At 44.4% G+C, this 20689-nt stretch overlaps 2 protein-coding genes across 4 annotated transcripts in view; both read left to right on the top strand.

Moving 5' to 3' along the window:
- The window catches only part of LOC108053739 (transcription factor mef2A), a 35803-nt gene extending 28966 nt beyond the window's left edge, over window positions 1-6837 (top strand). For both annotated transcript variants that reach the window (XM_044459177.1, XM_017136456.2), the window contains exon 2: window positions 3902-6837. In XM_044459177.1, the coding sequence (XP_044315112.1) occupies window positions 3902-6688 (2787 nt within the window). In that variant the 3' untranslated portion in view covers window positions 6689-6837. The remainder of the gene's footprint in view (window positions 1-3901) is intronic.
- A 3063-nt stretch (window positions 6838-9900) lies between these two features.
- Window positions 9901-20689, top strand: part of LOC108037036 (cadherin-87A) — a 59280-nt gene continuing 48491 nt past the window's right edge. For both annotated transcript variants that reach the window (XM_044458856.1, XM_044458855.1), the window contains exons 1-2: window positions 9901-10193; window positions 11145-11450. The gene's annotated coding sequence lies outside the window, so the exon portion shown is untranslated. The remainder of the gene's footprint in view (window positions 10194-11144; window positions 11451-20689) is intronic.

Raw genomic sequence — 20689 nt, 5'->3', positions numbered from 1 at the left:
AGTTAAACCCAGAGTCATAGTCATAGTCAGAGCCGAAGACGAAGTCGAAGTCAGGCAGGCACTGGAGGTAGCGACATCGACAACGGCGACCGACTTAAATGCTTGGAAGTCGACTCTCGAGCACAGTGGCGTGGAATGGGGTTTAATGAAGGAAAAATGAGGGTACCGGTGTAAAGTTTAGGATAATGCAGAAAATACCAAAACTAAATGATTATTGAAAGTTCATTAGATTGAGTCTTAAAAAAGAATTTAAATATAAAGTTTTAATAAAATAACACCTTAATATGTTTGTCATTAGAGGTATTTCACTAGCATTTGCTATTAGTGAGTTAAAAATAAAGTTAGGTAAACATTTTAAATGACATCTATCAATTAAATTAAAACTTAATGCTTGAAATAAAGCAGTAATATTCAGTATAAAGATTAGTTGAATGAAATGAATATTATATTATAATTGGTTTTAGTATATGTACTGTGGCGTAAGCAGTTGGTATTATCAGCTGATGACTCAACTCGAGCATTTCCAAAAACAAGAGCAAAAGGTTATAGCTACGGACTGCCTGATCTAAGGGTATTATTGACTTTTTCTTTAGTATTGAACCTTTACTGATGGCTACCAATATGGAAACCATTTTTAGCTCATTTCCGACCCACAGTAAACCCCAGCGAACGACGACGTTTCGTTGTTGTTGCCATTGTCCCGGGCTCTGGCTCTTAGCTCTTGGCTCTGGCTTTCGGGCAAACATTTCGTTTCGAGTTGCCGATGTTGTTGCTGTTGTTGCTATTGCTGTTGCCGCCGTCGACGATGACTGGCTCCGGCTCTCAGGTTGGGTTGGTTTCTGTTCGTTGGCTGACTGGCTGCCTGGTTGCTTGGTTGGCTCATAACCTGAAACTTGAATATTGTGGAATTTGAAGGTAGCGACGATGTTGCTGTTGTTGCTTGTTGTTACTGCAGCAACAGCAACAGCAACAGCACAGCAACTGCAGCGACGCTGCGTGCGAGCTTTAGACTCGGGCCGTCAATTTGGAGCCAGTCGGAGCCGGAGACCCATGCCCCTCGCCCCTCGCCCCCGCCCCAGCCCCTCGCTCCGCCAACTGCTCCTCCTGCTTTTCAGTTTTCAGTCCGCTGCCAGTGCCAGCTGAAACGAGTTGCTGGCGAAGCGTAAAATGCTGCTATTGCTGCTATTGCTGTTGCTGTATATGTTGCTGGTGGGTAAAAAGCAACGAACGCTTGACGGGAGACTGCTTTTGTGTTGCTGCGGTGCCTGGTTGCTGTTGCCGCTTCAAACTGCCTGAGTGATGTTGGTGTGGCAATAAAATTCAACTTCCAGCAACATTGCCAGCGAACGCAGCTCGAAAATCATCATCATCAGGCTGTGAGCCAGCCAGATAGTCAGCTAGTCAGCCAGTCAGCCAGTCCCAGTCCCAAGATGATGGCCAGCATTGTATAAATGTTGTTGCTGTTGCTGTTGCGGCTTATAATGATGGCCAGCATTTCTCCATTCGAACGAAAATTAGCGTAGAAAGTTTTCTTTTTTTTGTTGTTGTATGGAGGTTGATGTTGATGTTCGTTTTGGTTTTCCCGTTGCGAAGCTCTGTTGATGCGATTTGATTTGATTTGATTGGGGTTTGGCAGGGGGGGGAGCTTTTTAGCTGATTGGTTTTTAGCGCAGCTTTTAAGCGCACACGGCGTATGCGCAACGAGCTTCGGTCGCATTACACATACGACCAGTTGTCAACAGAACAATGAGCAATAAGTGCGCGCCTCGCCTTTAAAACGACGATGATAAGAATGAGTCAGTCAGTCAGTTAAGCCCGGGAATGGGAATTGGTTGTGGGCATGGAGCAACCGATAATTCCATTTCGAGAAGGGAACTTCTCGCTGCGGCCAAAGACGTTGCTTGTGTTCCCAAAAGGGCGAATCTGTCCGCAGCGATGGGCCAGCATGTCTAGACTCGCTCCAGCCCCTATACCAAAAATAACACCGAAAATACAGCTGCAGACGCGAACGAGTACACGAAACGAGGGATGAAATGCGATGATGAGACATGCGGCAGTGGCAAACTCGGAGGCAGACAGGCAGAGGCAAACAAGGGAAACGGGGCAAGGGGCAGGGGCAGGGGCAGGGGCAGGGGCAGGGGCAGGGTACGGGGGTAGAAAAATGCGAAACACATGCGACTCAGCGACGACGACGACGACCGACCTCGATGACGATAACACACAGAGAACAGCGGACCGAAAACGAAACGAAAACTCACCCTCTGGTTCGGGTTCTGTTCAGTTCTGTGCTGTTCTGTGGCACCAGAATTCTACCGTCCCGGCTCGTATTATATTCCCCCAATGCTCAAGGCAACTGCAGCAGCAACTTCGTAAGCAGCAGCACTGGCAAATATGCGAGCATATGGCAACCCTTATGGATATATGGATATATGGATATGACAAAGGCCGTTCCTCGCTCGACGTACGCACAGATGTTCAAAACTCAGTAGGGAAAGTCGCGGCGAAGGGCACTGAAGTTGGGCAGATTGCCGGCAATCGGAGGGTGGCAACTCTTAAAAAAGGGAGATTTCGGCAAGATGTGAGTTGGAAATACCCAGCATGATTCAGCGATCTATAGATATACACGCAAGTCGAAGGGTGGTGACCGTTTGCAGTTGGCAGATTGAGCTTATTTAAGCTCAAGTTTGATCTCCGCTTAAGAAATGCATTTGAGGTGCGAGGAATGTAAACATGTACTTATATTATCTCAAGATCATTGAACATATTTATAAAACCAAGAAAACTTAAGTCATAACTTGTATTTATAATTTATAAATTGTATCCAGTTTCTTATTATGTATTTGAGTTTAAAACTTATTCAAGATTATTATTCAAGTACGCATTTAAATAGCAGTCAAAACTTATATAATAAAACCCATGATCAGCAATTTGTATACATTTATTTTCGCCTAATCAATTATTAAGGTAAACTAAAGCTTACAATGTTTTAGTTCTTTGCAATGTATTTTTGGGGCACATAGTCTTCCGGGAAATTCTTTTCTAGCATTGTTCCGTTCCAATGTTGATCCAAAATCATGGCTGGAGCAGAACTCGAAATCCCAAAAATAGTTTTCAAAAAAGAAAAGGAGAGAGAAGGCCCACAATAAATGTGGCGGAAGTTGATGGGAAAAAGCCAGCAGAAGAAGAGCATTCAGAATGGGAAGACTATGGCGACTATAGTCGCAGCCCACACGATTCTCGGGGTACCGCCCTCCCTTTCCGCCTCTGTGCGTTTTATTTTAAGAAGATTTCGAGCAGCGTCGATGAGCAATGCCAGGCAGTCGAGAGGGGGTGGGGGTGGGTGGGGGTTGGGTGGCGGACTGACGGACAGACAGCCTCGACTTGGCCTGGCTTGACTGTTGTTGTTGCCTGGCTGGCATTTTCCATTTCATTTTCATGGCTCGAGTGGGTGGCAGTGGGAGTGCGGGTGCGGGTGGAAGGAACGGGGGTGGTGAGGTGGGTGGTTGAGTGGGCGAAAGGGGGAGTTCACGTCCCTGCCTGACTTCCATTTTCTTGATAAGTTTTTAGCTGGCTGTGTGTGTCCTTTGTTGGCTCGTGCGAACCGTGAGGAAATTTATGATGCACAGAAGGAAAAAGCGAATCGAAATTTATGAATAATGGAAAATATTTAAGAACGATTCGATCTTAAATTTTTGAAATTGAAACAAGGTTATTTAAGTGAAAGTTAGCTAATCTTTTGCGGTTCAATAATTACAAGGATTTCATAAGGTTTTTTTTGGCTTACCAAAAATATTTCTCTCTGTACACTTGTATCCTTGTTCCCTTTTCAACTCCTTTTGTAACTTGCTTTTCATTTCGGCGGCAAATCACTAAATGTATTTTATATTCTCTCCGATTGCAGGTGAATTCCGCGATGGGTCTTCAAGCAACAGCCGCCACCAAGCGGAAGCATGAGCTGACCTTCGACAGCAAGGATGCCAACACCACCTACACGGGCAACTGTGCCCCGCCCCCCGTCAAGGCCAACAAGTGGGCCATCAGCAACAACAACTACCTGGAATCGCTCGAGGAGCAGCAGCAACAGCAATCGCCAACGGAGCCAGCTGTCGAGTCCAACAACAACCACATTGTGTTGGACGCATCCATGGATGCCATGAAGCCAACGGAGCCAAGTATTAGCAATGGTCATGAAGTTACTACCGCCGTCGCCGCCCTGAAGAGCCAAGCGGAGGTTCCACTGCCGCCGACGGCGAGTGCGGCGATTCCGGAGGACAGCATCGCCCGGTTGGAAGTGGTGGCCGCCTCGGCCGTGCCCTGTGAGCCCTGGACGGGCAATGGGTCCACGACCCCATCGGCGGTGTCCGGATCCAATGGATCCGCCGAACCCGTTGACTGCATCTCCAAGCTGCAGGCCGTGGCGGTGCCCAGTGATCCGTGGGGCAGCATCGCCACCCGATCCACGCTGGCCACCACTCTGCTCAGCGCCGATGAGCTGGACGACGACGATGATGACTTTGAGGACGACTACGAGGAGGAGGAGAGCATCATCCCGACCTATTGTCCCATGCGCTATCATACCTTTGTGCCGCACCCGCACCCTCTTCCGCACCAACTGCCGCCTCATCCCCACCAGCAGCAGCAGCAGCAGCAACTGTCCCAGCAGCAACCACATCCCCAGCAGCAGCAACAACTCGCCCAGCAGCAGCAGCAACAGCATCCGCAGCAGCAGAGGAGCTACGCCCCTGGCTATGGAAGCAGGCAGCCCAACTACTACTCGGAGCCATTCCCGCAGCAGAATTGCTCGCGGACCGGAGGACCCCAGCACATGACCCAATCCCCGCCCACGCCGCAACAGGCGCGTGGCTTTGCACCACCTCAGTGGGCGACGGCGGGCGGCAGTCCGGGTCCGGCCAATCCCTCGGTGGGCGTGGCAGCCCAGCAGTTCTATGAGGCGACCAACGGAGGAGCCTATTCCCCACCAGCGGCGCCACAGCAAACGATACGTTGTGCCGAGAACGGAAAGTCGTATCTGGATCTGGGCTGCAGTAGTGGGGCATCCGGTGCCGCCGGAGGATCACCCATCAGTCCACCGCCCTCGTCGGCGCCCGTGGTTCCATTTGCCGGCCTGCCACTCCATGGCCTGCCCCTCAAGCGCTGCTGTGATGGCAGAGCCGGTGGCTGGTGCAGTGCCAACAGGAGTTGCTACAAGGACACGCGACTGAAGATACGCAATCTGTCCATGTTCAAGCTCTCCCGCTTCCGCCAGGTGTCCGAGCAGTCGCTGTACCGCTCTGTGCTCATCTGCAACACGTTGAAGCGGATCGATCGCGAGATCGAGGCGGAGGCCAAGGAGTTGCACCAGGCGGCGCAGCAGCATCACCAGCAGGCGGCGGCAGCAGCAGCCGCGGCAGCAGCGGCGGCGGCTCAAGCGGCACAATACCACCCAGCCTACCAGCAACAACAACAGCAGCAATCCCCGCCAGCTCCACTGCATCCACATCCCCAGCAGCAGCAGCAGCAGCAGCAACAGATGGACTATGCGCCCGTTTTGAACTGTGCCCGCTTGGCCAACATGGACCACTACCAGCAACTGAGTTTCCAGCCCCAGCAGCAACAGCAACAACAGCCGCCCAGCCAACCGCATGGCTACCATGAGCGTTTGGAGAGCCAGCCCGCCTACAGGGGCGTGGCAGCGGGAGCGGGCGTCTTCAGCACGCAGCCCAGCAACTGTGATACATCGGCGGGTGCAACAAGCAGCAATGCCAGCGGCAACACCAACAACTCCTCAGCGACAACAGCGACGTCGGCAAACGGCAGCAGTAGTTTGCATCCCTACGATCACTATCCCTTTCGGGAGTTGCAATCCGGTCGAGCCACGCCCTTTCCCGCCTGCCCCACCACCACAGCAGCAGCGGCAGCAGCTTCGGCGGCAGCAGCAGCGGCAAGCGGAGGAGCAGCAGCAACCCTGAGCAACAGCAACGTCAGCAGTTCCCCCGCCACCAGCAGCAGTAGCAACCACAACAACACCAGTTCCTCGACGGTGATGAGCAGCAGTAGTGGGAATACTTCGAGCAGCAGTGCCAGCACGCCACTTGCCCCTGTTGCAAGCAGCAACAACTGCGATACCAGCGATTCGGGCTATGCGGACGATGACTCCACGCGATCCATCAACTGGAGCTCGGTGCTCAGCCTGAGTTCGCAGTCGGCGCTGGATCCGCTGAACAACAACGATCTGTTTAGCATACTGCCGGCGGCGGCCACGCCCACAGCGGTGCCGGTTGTTTCAGTGCCCGCCAGCAGTTCCAGCTCATCGTCGGGCTCCACGTTGGCCTTCAGTGGCAGCTTCACCACCGTTCAGGCGAACAGCGGGAACAGCAGCTCGTGCGGCAGCAGCTCCACCACTGCCACCTTCACCACCCTGTCCACCATCTCGTCGGCCACCCACTCGCTGACCTCGTCGTATGTGAGCAGCATTAGCTCGAATGTGTCGGCGGGCGCCAATACCTGGGAGTACGGATTCCTGGACATGGAGTTCGGCCTGGGATCGGAGTTCACCGAGCTGGTGCCCAGCTGCAAGCTCAGCTCCGAGGATCTGTTCAAGAGCGGACTGGGCGGCCAGGTGGTGGCCGCATCCCGCCTGCACGACAACGAGCTGGAGCAGCCGGCCCACATCATGGTCGGCAGTTAGTATCAGTTGTAGACGATGACGACGAGGACGAAAACGATGACGACGACGACGACAACGGATCCTCAGCGGATGGCGGCGTGCTGGTCGCGTCGCCTGCTGGCGCCCACTAGCAATTCCAAGCAGTATTGAATCGACGAAACGGGGGAGGGAACAAGGGGGATCTTAAATGCTAATTATGCTCAGGTTGTGAACATACATATATCCCTAATCATTGGTCCTATTCCCCCTCACCTCCCCTCCGCCTCCCTTCCCCACACAAGCAATCGAGGACACACAAATTAATTGCAATCTATAAAGAAATTTTGTAAGAAAAGGCAGAACAATGATTATGACAAATGAGCAAGCAAAACTATTAGAAAATTTTTGTAAGTGTAAATATTGTTAGTCGTAAGGCAGAGCAGCGAACTCCTAGCCAAGTAAGTTTGAAACGGAAGCAAAACAAGAATTCTATATTAGCGTAACTTTAGCTTTGTTAGTTGCAATTGTTGCAGTTTTTCGATTCCACACACCACACAACAACAGCGTCAAAACGAACAACAACAAACGGCAGTTTGGAACTTATTGAAAAACAACATAAACCAGATCAATTAACAAAATTTACGTTTTGGCCTAAAGACGATGCAGCATTTGCTGCAGCACTACAAAATTGATGAAAAATCGAAAAACGTTTACTATATTACTAGCCATAAGTATTATTATTTATATACAAAAACCGCAAAAACAACAAACAAACAAAAGAACAACTTAAAACAAAGTTTTATTAATGAAAAAACAAAGAAAAAAACATACAAAAAGAACAAAAAAATTTAAAAACGCAAGCAAATATAAAGAATTTGTTAAAAAAAAAATTACAATCTCTGAATGTTTTATTAATGCGTGGGAGTAATTCTTTTTCAGCAATATATTAATAATAAAATGGACGGGAAACAGTTAAACTAAAGCTTCCTATATTGGATGAATTTGAAGTGCTCATAAAAAAGCCAGAGTTTTGGAAAAGCGTTAACAGTTAACGACCTATTTTTTTTTTTACTTGTTGCGACACCAGTGGATATTATATGCAACATACATGGTGCGACACAGGCGGATGTTATATACAACATTCTTGGTGCGACACAGGCGGATATTATATACAGCATATTCGGAGCGCCACAAGCGGATATTATGTACAACATAACGCATAATGTCTGCGATAGAGGCGCTGCAGGGAAGTTTTTCAAAGCTAAGTTCTCAACCAACTTGGTGAGCAGTGATAGCACCATTTTGTAGCCAAAATAGTTAAATATTAACAGAATTATGGTTACAGGCTGCTTATTAACATCTGTTAGGACTGTAGCTTACAGTGAAATGGCAACGCCGGGATGGGGAGGCTGGCAACGCCGGGATTGGGAGGGTCGTCTTGAGGGTCGATTTCGGGTCGGGAGGCTTGGGAGCGTTTCCTACGCTTTTCTGAGGGTCTCCCATGGTCGTGGCGGGTGTGGGGGAGCGGGGCGCAACTTTTGGGGGCCTCACGCTGGTGGCCGAGTTCGGAAAACTGAGAAATTGGGGAAAACCGGTAAAGTTCAGTTTGACGGTCTGGCAGCACTGTATTTTGCACATGGGTAACACACGCGACGGGAAAACTGGTGTATTCGATCACTTTCCACGAAAAACTGATCGCGGCGACCTGCCCCCCACCCCCGGCTCCCGTCGTCGTCACTTTTTTCTCGCGGAAAATGCGGCGGAACGGAGAATTTCGCGACACACAGATTTCAGGTCCAGGCAGTGTGACCACCTTTGGGTTTAACGCAAATATAGGCGCTTTCTGGCCAATTTCGAATGGCGTTACGGGACTTTCTGCGTTTTCTCCAATGTGGTCATACAGTTTTGACGCCGTTGTTCAAAGTTTTTAAGTGACCATACTTGTGTTTTTTATATAAAGGACCTCTTCAGCCTTAAATTCTTTGCCATGCCGCACCTGCGCGCCCAGGTGGAAAAGCACCTCCCACAGGTGGATGATCCGCTCCGCCCAAGCGGGATCCTTAAAAACTTGGACGGCGTAAATCGTTTAAAGGATCACGGCAGGTGTTTTTACCTGATGGTAGACGTCATACACCTGACTGGGTTGTGTTCCAAGTCTCTTGTGTATTTTTTTTTAACAATTTAATTAAAGAATTTACGCACCCAGCCGACGCCGGGACACACGCTAATAATGATGGGAACCTCAGATGACGGGTCCGTGAAACAGGTTGCTTACACCGAAGTGGTAAGTAGCCCCAAATATCTAAAACTCATGCATATGTACTTAAATATAGTTATTTACCTATGTATATAGAAGAAAAGTACATTTACGGCCATGCAGATCATGGCGGCGTTTGAGCGGGTGCGGGAGGCCATCGCATTAGTGGAGTTTGAAAAGCATTGCACTTATTGTGGACGATTGCCCCAACAACGCCTTGCTTCATGTCCACAGTGGCTATCCGGTGATGGCAGACCTAAACCACCTGGCCAAAATAGTCGCCGCGGACATGAAGCTTGTGCTGCAACTCCTGCCCAATATCCACACGCGGATGGTTTTCCGGGAGCACAACGGTCAGCAGAAGCTGGAGCTGGCCTGGAGCGGGACGAGCCACTTTCCTGGCAGTGCCAAGAGGCGCGTGCGCGGCGAGATCCGCGTGTTACGGGATGTTGTGAGCCGCCGGTTTGCCATATGCTCGACGCCGTTCAACTTGAGGGAGGCGAACAACGGAGTCCTGGAGACCACCGGCATGCTCATGTTAAGTCCAAACGTAACACTACTGTTAACTGAAAATCGAGGGGAGCACTTGTTGCTCTCTGCAAGGATTTAGCCAATTTCCATAAATTAATAGAATAACTTTATTACCTCATACTTATTATTATTTACTAAGTAACCCCTGCAAGTAGACCTATTAGATATAGAATTATTATATATGATATTCTAAATATTGAAATTATTGTTTATGTCCACTTAAAAGAAAACCCAAAACATAAAAAAATCATGTTATTGTATGGTATTTTTTCCATTTTATTTATAAGAAAGTTATATTAAATATTTATAAGTTTTAACGTATTATGAATTACCATAAACGGTTAACAGTCAACAGAGAGTGCTACCGTACGAAAGTTCAGAAAAAATACCATACTTTTACAACTTTTGCGTGGTATTTTCGCCATGGGCCCACTCTCGGCAAAGAGTGCAACAAGTGATTCTGATTTTCAAAACAATTTCTCTCTTCGGAACGGAACGTGAGCGGTCGTGTGCGGACGCGTCGCTGCCGGAAAAATAAGTTGCGTCGGCGTTGCGGCGTTGTTGTTTACGTGTTAAATAAAAGTGTGTGCGACGAGAAGGGCGCGCTTATGCTTGTGTTGGTGTTGTTGATCATTCTCAGCGTGTGTTTCGAAATACCGCATTGTTTAATTACAGCATTACAGCCGCCGCGGCTAATTTTCAATGCAAACAAAAGCTAGTGTGTGAACGAAATTATGCTAAAATAGATAATAGCCAAAGGTAAACCCAAGGGAAGAAGAGGAAAAAAAGTTCTGCATCGCGGTTGCGTCGGCGCAACAGCGATTGTGTGAGTGTGTGTAGTGGTCCGTCTGGTTTTTTTTGGGCTCTGTTTGTGTGCGTGTTTGCGAAGCAAAAATTTAATTGCTATTCAATTTTAAAAGCAGTTCAATTGCAAACCATTACAAATATGTAATTTGCTGTCGATTGCATTTGCATTGGAGTGCGTAATTACATTTTTGAGCAACAAAACACAAACACTGCAACTGTTGCTACTACACGCAACAAAAAGTTGCTGGTAAATTTTTTAGAACACAAAAATACAATTTTTCGGCGGCAGTGAGATTTGAACTTGACCTTCGTTTATCAGAAAATACTACATTTACATACATTACATTTACAATTCATTAAATCAAATTAAATTTGATCTTTAAATTTTGATTTGATTTGAAGCTACTTTATTTTCTGTGTGGTGTATAATGGCGTAATCGTAATCTTTGTGCCCCCTTTTTAATGATTTAATTAAAAGCGTAAATTGCAGGCCGAAATTCAATTTGTCCGTTTGACTTTTCAGTTCGTGTGGGTGGCTCTCTGGCATTGAGTTTATAGTTGTTGTTGCTGTTGCACACACTTGTAGGCACACACATGAAGTAATTAAGTACGTGCGTCGCGTGCCGTTTTGAATTTTCTTTTTCCTTTTGCTTTGGCCCGGAAAATGTTCTTTTCTCACAGCGCGTTTATTTGCATTTCCATCAATTCGAATTTCGAATCGTATAATACAATAAAAAAACCAAAAACCAGTTGACCGTGAGATAATTCGTTCATAATTGCTAAATAGCAACAAAAAAATATGTGAATGATTGAATTGCTGAAATATTCAGTGTTTGTGTTTTTCTCTCTCTTCTCTTCTCATGTGTGTGTTTGTTTTTGCCCTTCGTCAATGAATAACGGCAGTTTGCGAGGTGCGAAGTCGAAGAAGAGCAAACAGCAACAAATTGCCATCACCTTTGTCAGCAGCAGAGGCAAAAGCAAAAGGCCAGAGAAAAAGCCAAAAAACAACAACTAAGCCGGCATTGGAGGAGGCAAAAAAACCAGATAAAAACAAAACGCAACAGCGACGTCAGCAGAACCAACGAAGAGGAGCCTTGGTGGCCACATTCCAGCGTCATCAGCCGGCGGAGGCCGTCGCAGCCGCCAAACCCGGGTCACCGAAATTCTTTCTTTCTCCACCCCCCAAAAAAACAGAAACATCAGCAGTGGGTAAGTCAACTTTGAGGGTACAGAGAATACTCGATAGGTGCCCCCACCTGTATAGAGGTGATAAATCTAAAGTATTTACTCAAGTATTATATATTTAAGCTTAGAAGAACCTTTCCTCACCAGCCTTAACAATTTGATGCAATCGTTTCGAATATTGATGTTGTTTGTTTAATCATGTAGATCAACGTACAAAAGATAAGATCTCAAGACGTTAAAAACCTAAGTGGCTCACTAGAGTTTGTCTTTATTTAACCACAATAGTTTTCTTCCACGGAATAATTATTTATCAACTTCGGTTATTTACTATATTGACTGCATGTCAGAAGATTCTTTAAGCGCATTCCATACTGTATATAGTGAGTACATCAACGTCAATGTTGTGCTGCCATTCTTCTGGTACTTCGCCTTTCTCCTTCGTGTTGTTGCTGTTGTGTCACGCCCTCCGCAGTCCGCCGGGCCATGAGAAAACATTTTTGCGTAGAAATTACATATTGTTTCGTTTTCACATCCCAGCAATACCCCCACCGCCCACCTGCCGCGGTGTTTGGTAGCTTGGTTACTGCCTGCCCCTTTCCCCGATTCCGGGACGGGATCTTGTATTTTTATGGGTCGTCATCCATCGTTGTTCTGCCAAGCGCCTCTGCAAATCCCCCTTGCCCTCCGCCCCCCGTCCTACCCCTTCGGCATTAACACAGGGCATCGCTTTCTGCTCATCAAAGCACAAAAACATCCAATTGCTCCCCGGTTGTCTGTTGGAGTACGGGTTTTTGTTTGGATGTTTTTTAAAGTGGGGGGCCCAAGTAAAGCTGGAAGCGCAAGGCAAGTCAAGCGGTTAATTGGGCTTTTGGGTTAGCACCTGGTGGGGTCGCAATGTAACCCAAATTTGAGAGCATTTCGCAAACTTGATTTGAGTCATTGCCAAAAATTGATTCATCTCCGCTTGCTTGATGATCTTTTAATGGTCCATAAACCTAATTTAAGACTCTGCAAATCCCATGGCAATGAACTTTAGCCATCCAAATTCCTTCGAGAGTTCAATCTTTTGTTAATTTACCAAATGAGTGTTTCGAGTTGATGGGTGTTACACATATATGTTAGTTCGCAAAACCAATGTGATTATGCGGCAAATGTTTGTGTTAATATATTTGTTGTTTATGCTCGTAAAAGTTAATGATGTTTTGATTGGAAGGTGAAATTATGAAGAAGAAATGTGAAAAATAAACAAAAATAATTAATTGATAAATGTATTCTTTATTTATTAATAATTTTGAATATCTTTTGGAGTCACGGTTTATTTATAAGTTTTAATCTAAATCCGTTAACAACATAAACACAAACACGACTTTTATTTAATTTTCGGGCACATTGTTTTCTTCTTGTCAACCCGCATTTAACCCCTTTGTCCCTAGTCTTTTAAGTGAATTTTATCGCAGATTCAGCAGCAACAGCAACAATAGATCAGCCGCAATATTCCCCGGCTTACTTCAATTTTATCCGCCACTGGAGAATTTCGTAATTTCCAAATCACAATATTAATGCAGGCCCCAACAATGGGAAAAATGTTGTTGTTTGTTGCAAGCCGAGGAGCGAGAGTTGGAAAATCGGCTGTTTCTTTTTTTTTCGGGAAACCTTTTAACAATGGGAAACTTGCCCAAGCCGCCGACGGAACTGTGTCCAAACTGCTTCTGTCTCTATCTCAGTTGTTGTTGTTGGCAGCGCAAGCCGGAAGATATTTCAGACTGGCTTGCAACCGGGCCTCTAAAAGGGGGCGGTGGGGATTGGGTCTGGCTGCGGGGACTTGGGTGCCGCTGGCGGGTTCCATGTTTAGACAGAAACAAGTTTTATGCTTTGGCAATGTCGACGCTAGAGCACTGACTCCGACTCTCCGCGACTTCGAAGCTGACCAGTCCATCGGCTTCTGTGGCCAGCTGCCATTGTTGTTCTTGGCCTACACTATTCAGTGTTCCCCTTTTAGCCACTCCCCTTTCCGCCCACAATTGCGATTCCCAGCCCAAAAACCAAAGCCGGTCTGCTTCCGAGCGCACTTGGCAAAGCATGGTTCAGTGGTAGTGGCTGTGGTGCAGCCGCGTTGTGTAGTTTTGAACTAGTTGCGGCGTTTCAAATCAAGGCAGACCATTGCCTGGCCCAAAGATGGCAGCGTGATTAAAAGCGTGCACGAATGGGGGTTTTATTTAGGTTTAAATCAGCAGTAAAAAATATTTTAAAAATAACTTATCCCTGAGGGACTATAAATACGTCCTTTAGGCGTATGTTAAAAATTAAAAAAAAATTGTGGTATATAAAATTTGGTTCTTCCTACCACGTAATACCATTATTATAGAATTGAAAGAGCTTATCAGGAAACTATATTATTAATCATTCTTTGATAATAAAGAAAATATTTAAATAACAAAATTGTAATAACTTATTTTGATAACAAAGAAAATATTTAATTAAAAAACTTTAATGGAATAATAAGTGCTTAAGACCATGTTTTATGATTCTTCGCACCTATGATCTCAGGATCAAACACCCCCAACTATCACTAACCCAATCATTTCGAATATACTACACACAAAGCTAGGTCCCCTGGGGTCTGTCGCACTTTCTGGTACTGTTCACAATTTAGAAATTAACTGGTTTGGTTTTTTTGGCCAAGGGAATCCTGTCTGGGCCGCAACGATTTCTAGCCATTTGTATTGTTCGACGGCGTCGAGACGGACAGCTCTGTATGTAAAGGATAAAGTAAGCTTAAAGTTTTCCTGGGTTCAATTTTAGTTGGTTCTTTTGGCGCGTTGAGGTTTTTGACCGGACCGTCTGGGATTGCACCCGAAAAACTTTTAGCAGCCAAAAGGGCGGTTACGCTTAGAAAGGGGTGTTGTTCCAAACTTGCTGTAGACGGGGAACGGGTGTTGGGCGGATAGTGGCTAGTGGAAGTCGGCCATTCAGCCGCGACAGGAAGACAGCTCAGGAAGGAAGTTCATTTTGTGCAACTTAACGCTTTTCTCCCTCTCTCTTATAGTTTGAGAGCATGTCTGGCCTGTTTTCCCTACCTCCTCACTCCACCATTCATTTTGAATAGGCTGTGGAGATCAGATATGAAACTTGATGACCGGTTAGATATAATAGGCTTGTAAAATAAGCTTATCTTGCAAGGAAACTGATGAAGGGTTTTTTTTTGTCGTGTAAAAATAGTTCCTAAAAAAATGTAAATTCTACAAACGTTCAGGACTATGCTTATTTATTTGAGGCTGTCACTTTTACTATTATTAGTAACCATTTTCTCAGTTTTACTCATTATTTGAGTTATCTTACAGCTTCTGAAAATTAAATTGTAATTTCTAATCACATTTAAGTTAGTTCCCTTTTTTTGCCACGTCCTTTTTTTTTTTGCAATTTACCGCAGCGTATTTGTGCCAAAAGCAATTTGAAGAATTTCTTATCGGGATTTATGATCCTCCGCACCTTGGAGCACATAAATCAAACTATAAACTAGAGACAGTCGCAGGAACATATGCGGCTATGATGGACTACGCCACGGAGAGTGGCTGCAATTTCTGGCCACTAAAACCCAGTCCTCCTCTTCCTCCTCCGCCCACACTCCTTCTTTTTATCCGGTTAATGGGAATCCGTGGATGAGAAACAGGCAAATTGCCCGGCTTTGGCATCAGCGGCACTCACATAGATACACACTAATACGCCCGCACACTCACTAAATTTTTAATCAAGCTTGCCAGCAGCTGTGATTCCGCTGGTGGAAGCCATTTTGGAGCTGCCCCTGCCACTCCCCCCATAATGTTCGTCCATGGAAAGCGCAAAAAATGCAATCAACGTCAAATGCGCTTCGAAACTTTGTGCAAAATAATAGAAAAGCCATTAATTTCACTTCTCGTCGAAGATGTTACGAGAATCGGGCAAAAATGCAGGGAAAACGGGGGCGTCATGCCTGGGCGTGGCCTGGACATATGGCGACATTGCTTGTAAAAAAAAGGGGAACCAAAAGGAAAAACCAATGAAAGCCGAGCGAAGAAAAGTAATTTTTAATTATGCGCATAACGTGAGCCAAACTTTGATTGGAATTACACGAAATCCGATTAATCGCTCGCTGAGCATCCGTTTCCCATTCTCGGTCTCTTGGGTAAAGTTTTTCCGAGCCCTTAGAACGTCTGCCCCCACAAATGATGCAAAGTTCTCGGCTCAAACAATTTTCATTAGCAACAACAAAAACCGCTAATTTCACTTACAATTAGCGGTAAGCCAACATGTCGCATCAGTTGGTCTAGTCGGTGGGTGGTGGGAAGGCCACTTCACATATAACGACCAAACAAGTTTTCAACTAAAATTTCCAAAAAAAAAGATTAGCGAAGAGTAAAGAGACATTTTGTAAAATAATGAAAGGGATGCCCTAAAGCAGAGATGCGTTTCTGTAACATTTTTAAAAAAACATATCAAGAATATAATTTACAATAAAAATCAACATTTACAGTTACTTTTCGCAATATATTTGGCGGAATAAAAGTTGTTGTTCAAACTTACTTTTTTGATTTAACTTACTAAATAAAATGTACTAAATAAATTGAAAAAATATGCTATATATTAAAGTCCATGCATTGATGCAAAAAATAGCAAAACCATAAGATGATATTTATCAATTTATATTGAAATAATTACAAATAAGAATTTTTATTTTATGTCATAGTTTTCATGACTTTGAAAAAGAGTATTGTATAGTGTGTGTCACTAAGGCTTGGGTCCACACAATTTGTTTAACATTTATGAGTGACAATGGCCAGTGGCCTTGCCGTGGGGAAAACGGTGGAGCTTGGGAAAGGGGGAGAGGATGGTGAAGTTGAGCCAACATAGTAGTTATGTAATACAAAGTTCAGTCAACGGTCAGCGGTAATGCAATAAGCAACTTTTCCAAACTGCTGCTTGGCCTCGGACTCTATTAAAGTTGTCAAATGAAGTCGAAGTTTGATTGCCTGGGGCAAAAGCCCAGCCCAGCTCCCAGTTCCTGTCATCATCCCCCGCTTTTCCGCATCCACAACTTTTCCCGCGTTGACATGGACTTGCTGCTGTCCTGGAGATTAGTGAAATGTCCTGCGATGTTTCCCTGTTAAACACCATCGCAGCGTGGAAGAGTATTTATAATTGCCAGCCTCGGGGCTCAGACTTGTGCGGGTCCGGTCGGATAGATGGATAGCCAAGCCCATAGCCTCCCCCCGAGGGTTGATTGACAAGTTGTTCCAGATTAGATAGTTCTAAAAAATCTAAAAAATGTTTATCAAACTTGTTGATCAAAGTGGTTAGTTTTTAAATTATGCAGCAAATCCAATTAAAATGCAAACCATCAGCTATTTGGTTACCATTTGTATTTTTAGGACAAACCATTTTAATACCTGTTGCTAATTACATTTTTTACTTCAAGGTATCATACCCCATCTATGATAAAATTACAGACTCACACGAAAAATAAAATCTCCTGCGGCAAGAAAACTTTGCCACCAACTCTCTCAGACAGAGTACTCTCTCTACAACTCCTCCCCGGCCCATCATATTTTGCCCCAACGGTGTCTAACAAAGCAATTAGAGCCACGGATACGCCAACACCGTTTGAGTTTGCTAAGTAAACGTTGCCGAGACGCCCTGAGTTGGCCCTAGGGCAGCATATTCATTAGGCAACGAGGCGGAGGATTGAAAGAGGGGCAGTCGGCTGACGGTGGGGTTTTCTTCCCAGAAAGGAAATGGGAGAGTTTTCTGCAGGGGACTGCCTTCCCTGGTTTCTACGGCTGCCTGCCTTACTGATGGCTGGCCAAACTTATGGGTCACTTGTTCAAGAAATTTCACAAAACTTTGCCAACTGGTTGTTGTTATGGCCAAGGAAGAAAAAGAGAGAGGGATAGAATTTAGAGGGAGGCGGTGTCGTAATGAGGGAGCGACTAATGAGAGACTTGGACTTTTACAATGAATATAATTAAATGAGTCCAAGGTGTAAACTAGCGAATTGTTTGATCCCATTCAGTCAGCTCCGAGTACCAGTCCTCCACCCCCATTGCCAGACTCTACCCCCACCATCTCCTCTCCACTTTTGTCTCCCTTTTTTTCGTATCCTTGCCCGCCTGCCAACTTTGTGCCTGCTCAGCTAAATGTTGTTAAACTTTCATCTTGGGCTCAGCACTTTTTGCACTTTTCAAACAGTTTTTTTTTCGAATTCTTCTTCCCTGCCTGATGGGCATTTTTCAGTCACCGACTTGCTCTAGTTAGCCAACTGTCAGTCAGTTACTTGATCGTTCAAAGCGTGACAGGTGGTATTTGGGATGGATAATGCCAAGCAGGGTAATACTCTATAATGGGAGAAATCATTCAAAGAAAGGGATAACAAATGAGGTATACATAATAAAAGAATTGCATTTGAATAGAAGGAAAAAAAATAATTAAATATTAAGAGGGGAATTTTAGTTTGTGAAACAAATTATAAACTGGTTTAAGTCTTTCACATTAAATATAATTTTTTATTGTTCCAGGGAATTTTTTTGTATTCATCTAAAATTGCAGACCATATTTTATATCACTTTATATTATAATTAAGCAAATATTTGGCAGATAATCACGATTATCTAAAAATCGCACGCATATCTTATCTAATATTTTTTTAAGGTTCTCTGTAATCTGTTGAAAGTTCTTGCATTTATTTTGAATAAATCATTTTCATATAGGAAACGGGAAACACCCTAAGTCCTTTGTATGGGTTTCGCAAAACCTTACCTGTCGTGTTTTGCTTATTAATCACCAGGATAATGAGTGCTGCTCTTTCATAAGCAAAAAAAAGTCCAAAGGATCTCGTGACAGTTGCAGTTTAGTGCCTAATTAAAAAGTTCTCGGCCTGCGTGATTGGGTGCTTTCGTGCGTCGGCTAAGCAACAAAACAACTCAGAGTCGAGCCAACTTTCTATGGCACCACTTTCGCTGTCCCCCGGAGATCCCAATGAATATTCTTGTTCTGCAATGATGATGGAACCTGTTTCCGCTGCTCCACCTCCTTCTTCTCCCGGTTCGCCCCCCACTTTTTATGGTAATGAATGGGTCAGGCAAAAGTAGAGCTTTGATTTCTGATGCTGGTGCTAACAACAAAAGCAAATAAAATACCGGTAACAAAAAAAGCAACAATTTCTTGGTGTGACATTGGACCAGTGAATTTCTGAGGTTTACTTCTTGTCTATCGTGTTTTACCTAAGCCATTTCTTCCATAGCTCTATTGACCTTATTCACAGGTGCATGTCCATAAGTTTTGAGCTTGACACTGGGAACCCACATTTCTCTGTGTCCAAATGCAACTTTCAGAGAGAAGGGTTTTTCCAGTGCAGTTTGTGGCTTTCACTTCACTTCAGTTCTCAGCTGCAGATTTTCAATGCACTTTATCGGTGTTTGGTTTTCGTGTTTCGCTGTTAGCTGGTATTTTTATACCCTTGGTTGGAGACTTAAAGAAATTCTAAAAATTCGGTATTCTTTAAATAAAGTATAGCTGGTAAATAAAAAAATTAAATTGAGCGGCTTATACAATATATTTTAGTTGTAAATAAGCTCTACCAAACTGTATTTTGAAAATGTTTATTGTTGTATTTAATCAGGCGTACACAACAAAAATCTGTAAAATCTAATTTTATATGGGTGGCAAAAAAGCAAGCTGCTAAATTTGGCTATAAAACAATATACATACAATTTGTAAATTTATTATGCAATTTAACATAAAATTATATGTAACAAAATTTAATGTTTTTATGTTTCAAATCTCCAAGTGTGTTAAAGCTTCAACCACAGCAAAAAGTCTTTGTTGTTTTGTAATTGTTTGTGCTGTTACCACACATTTCTTCGGCTCGAATGCGTGTGAAATATTTCGATAAATGTTTGCGGATTTGTGCGAGTGTGTCAGCGAACTGAGAGGTTTACCCTATTTGTGTGTGTCTGTACTGGCCCTCGCTGACCGATGTCTGTCTTTTAATATCTCTGTTTTTTTGTAGTTCTTCGGCCCTGCTGCACTTCCCCATTACCCTCATTCCTCCATCCATCCAAAAAAAACATTTTCACTCCTCGTCTCCTGGCGTTAACTTTTCCACGCATTGATGACGAATGGCCATGGAAAATGATGAATGTTTAATGGGGCAGTGCGACGGCAAAAAACATTTTGAGGTAACATATTGATGGGGAGGAGGTTGCACCGAATTCTGTTCGGTTGGGTTAATCGGGGGTATAATGGTGGGTGGGGTTTTTCGTCATGCATCATGGAGCGGTTCGTTGCCGAAACTTTCGAATTCTCACATGTTCCAATGTCAACAAAGTTGACGAAAAATATTGTTAGAAATTCAAGCAAAATGCATTTTTAATTTTCCCTTGAAACTTTATTTGGAGTGATTTGGAGTGAATGGGAACGACTAAAAGCACGTATTTTTTGTTTAAGTTTTTAATGTTTAATATTCTGTAATATTTATCAATCTTTTTTTATTTTTAAATTCTACTTTAATTATTTATGAGCATTTATAGGCATAGGATTCCAAAATTTCACTTTAAGTGCTACATGACATACAACAGTCTGAAGTGCAATAAAACACTTAACTCAGGAAGAACTATATTCAAAGTCAAGTGATCTTGTTCGGAAAAGACTTCTTGGCAACCCTTTCAATCTACTTATAAGTATTTCCCCTTGGATTTTCTTGAACTTATCTTGAGTACACCGCTTTGCTTTAGAGTCACTTTGTTTGCGCTAAATTCCTCGTGGAATTTATGTAGATATGTGGGTTTCTGTTATAAAAATTGCTCCACTTGCGCTGAACAATCCCCTTATCCCCGCGCTTTTCCTCCTTTTAGCAGGTCGTTTATCACATTTTTTGCTTGGCTTAAGCAAGTCTATCAAAAATATGTATTCGTAATTGCAGCAACGTACACAGAAAATTTGTAGGAGGGGAAAGAGGGGATATGGATAAACGACAGCAAAAAAAGAAGAAAATGCCGCCGAGGTTGAGGAAAAGCGACATCATCAAATGATGTCATGTTAGCGCACTCTCTATATTTCCTTTTGCTGCACCCATCTCGCTTTAACATGGTACCTGTTTTTCTATTGCTTTAACGATTTGGCTAAATCCAAAAAATCCGGCAAAAACCAACTAAAACTCAAACCTGCCCTAGGCGCCCTTTATGAATCAGTTACCAAGGCGCTGATGCTGCAATAAAAGGTGCGATTTATCA

This window comes from Drosophila rhopaloa, unplaced genomic scaffold, assembly GCF_018152115.1.
Source record: "Drosophila rhopaloa isolate 14029-0021.01 unplaced genomic scaffold, ASM1815211v1 contig_178, whole genome shotgun sequence".
Taxonomy (NCBI): Eukaryota; Metazoa; Arthropoda; class Insecta; order Diptera; family Drosophilidae; genus Drosophila; species Drosophila rhopaloa.
This window is presented reverse-complemented; position numbering and strand designations above follow the sequence as displayed.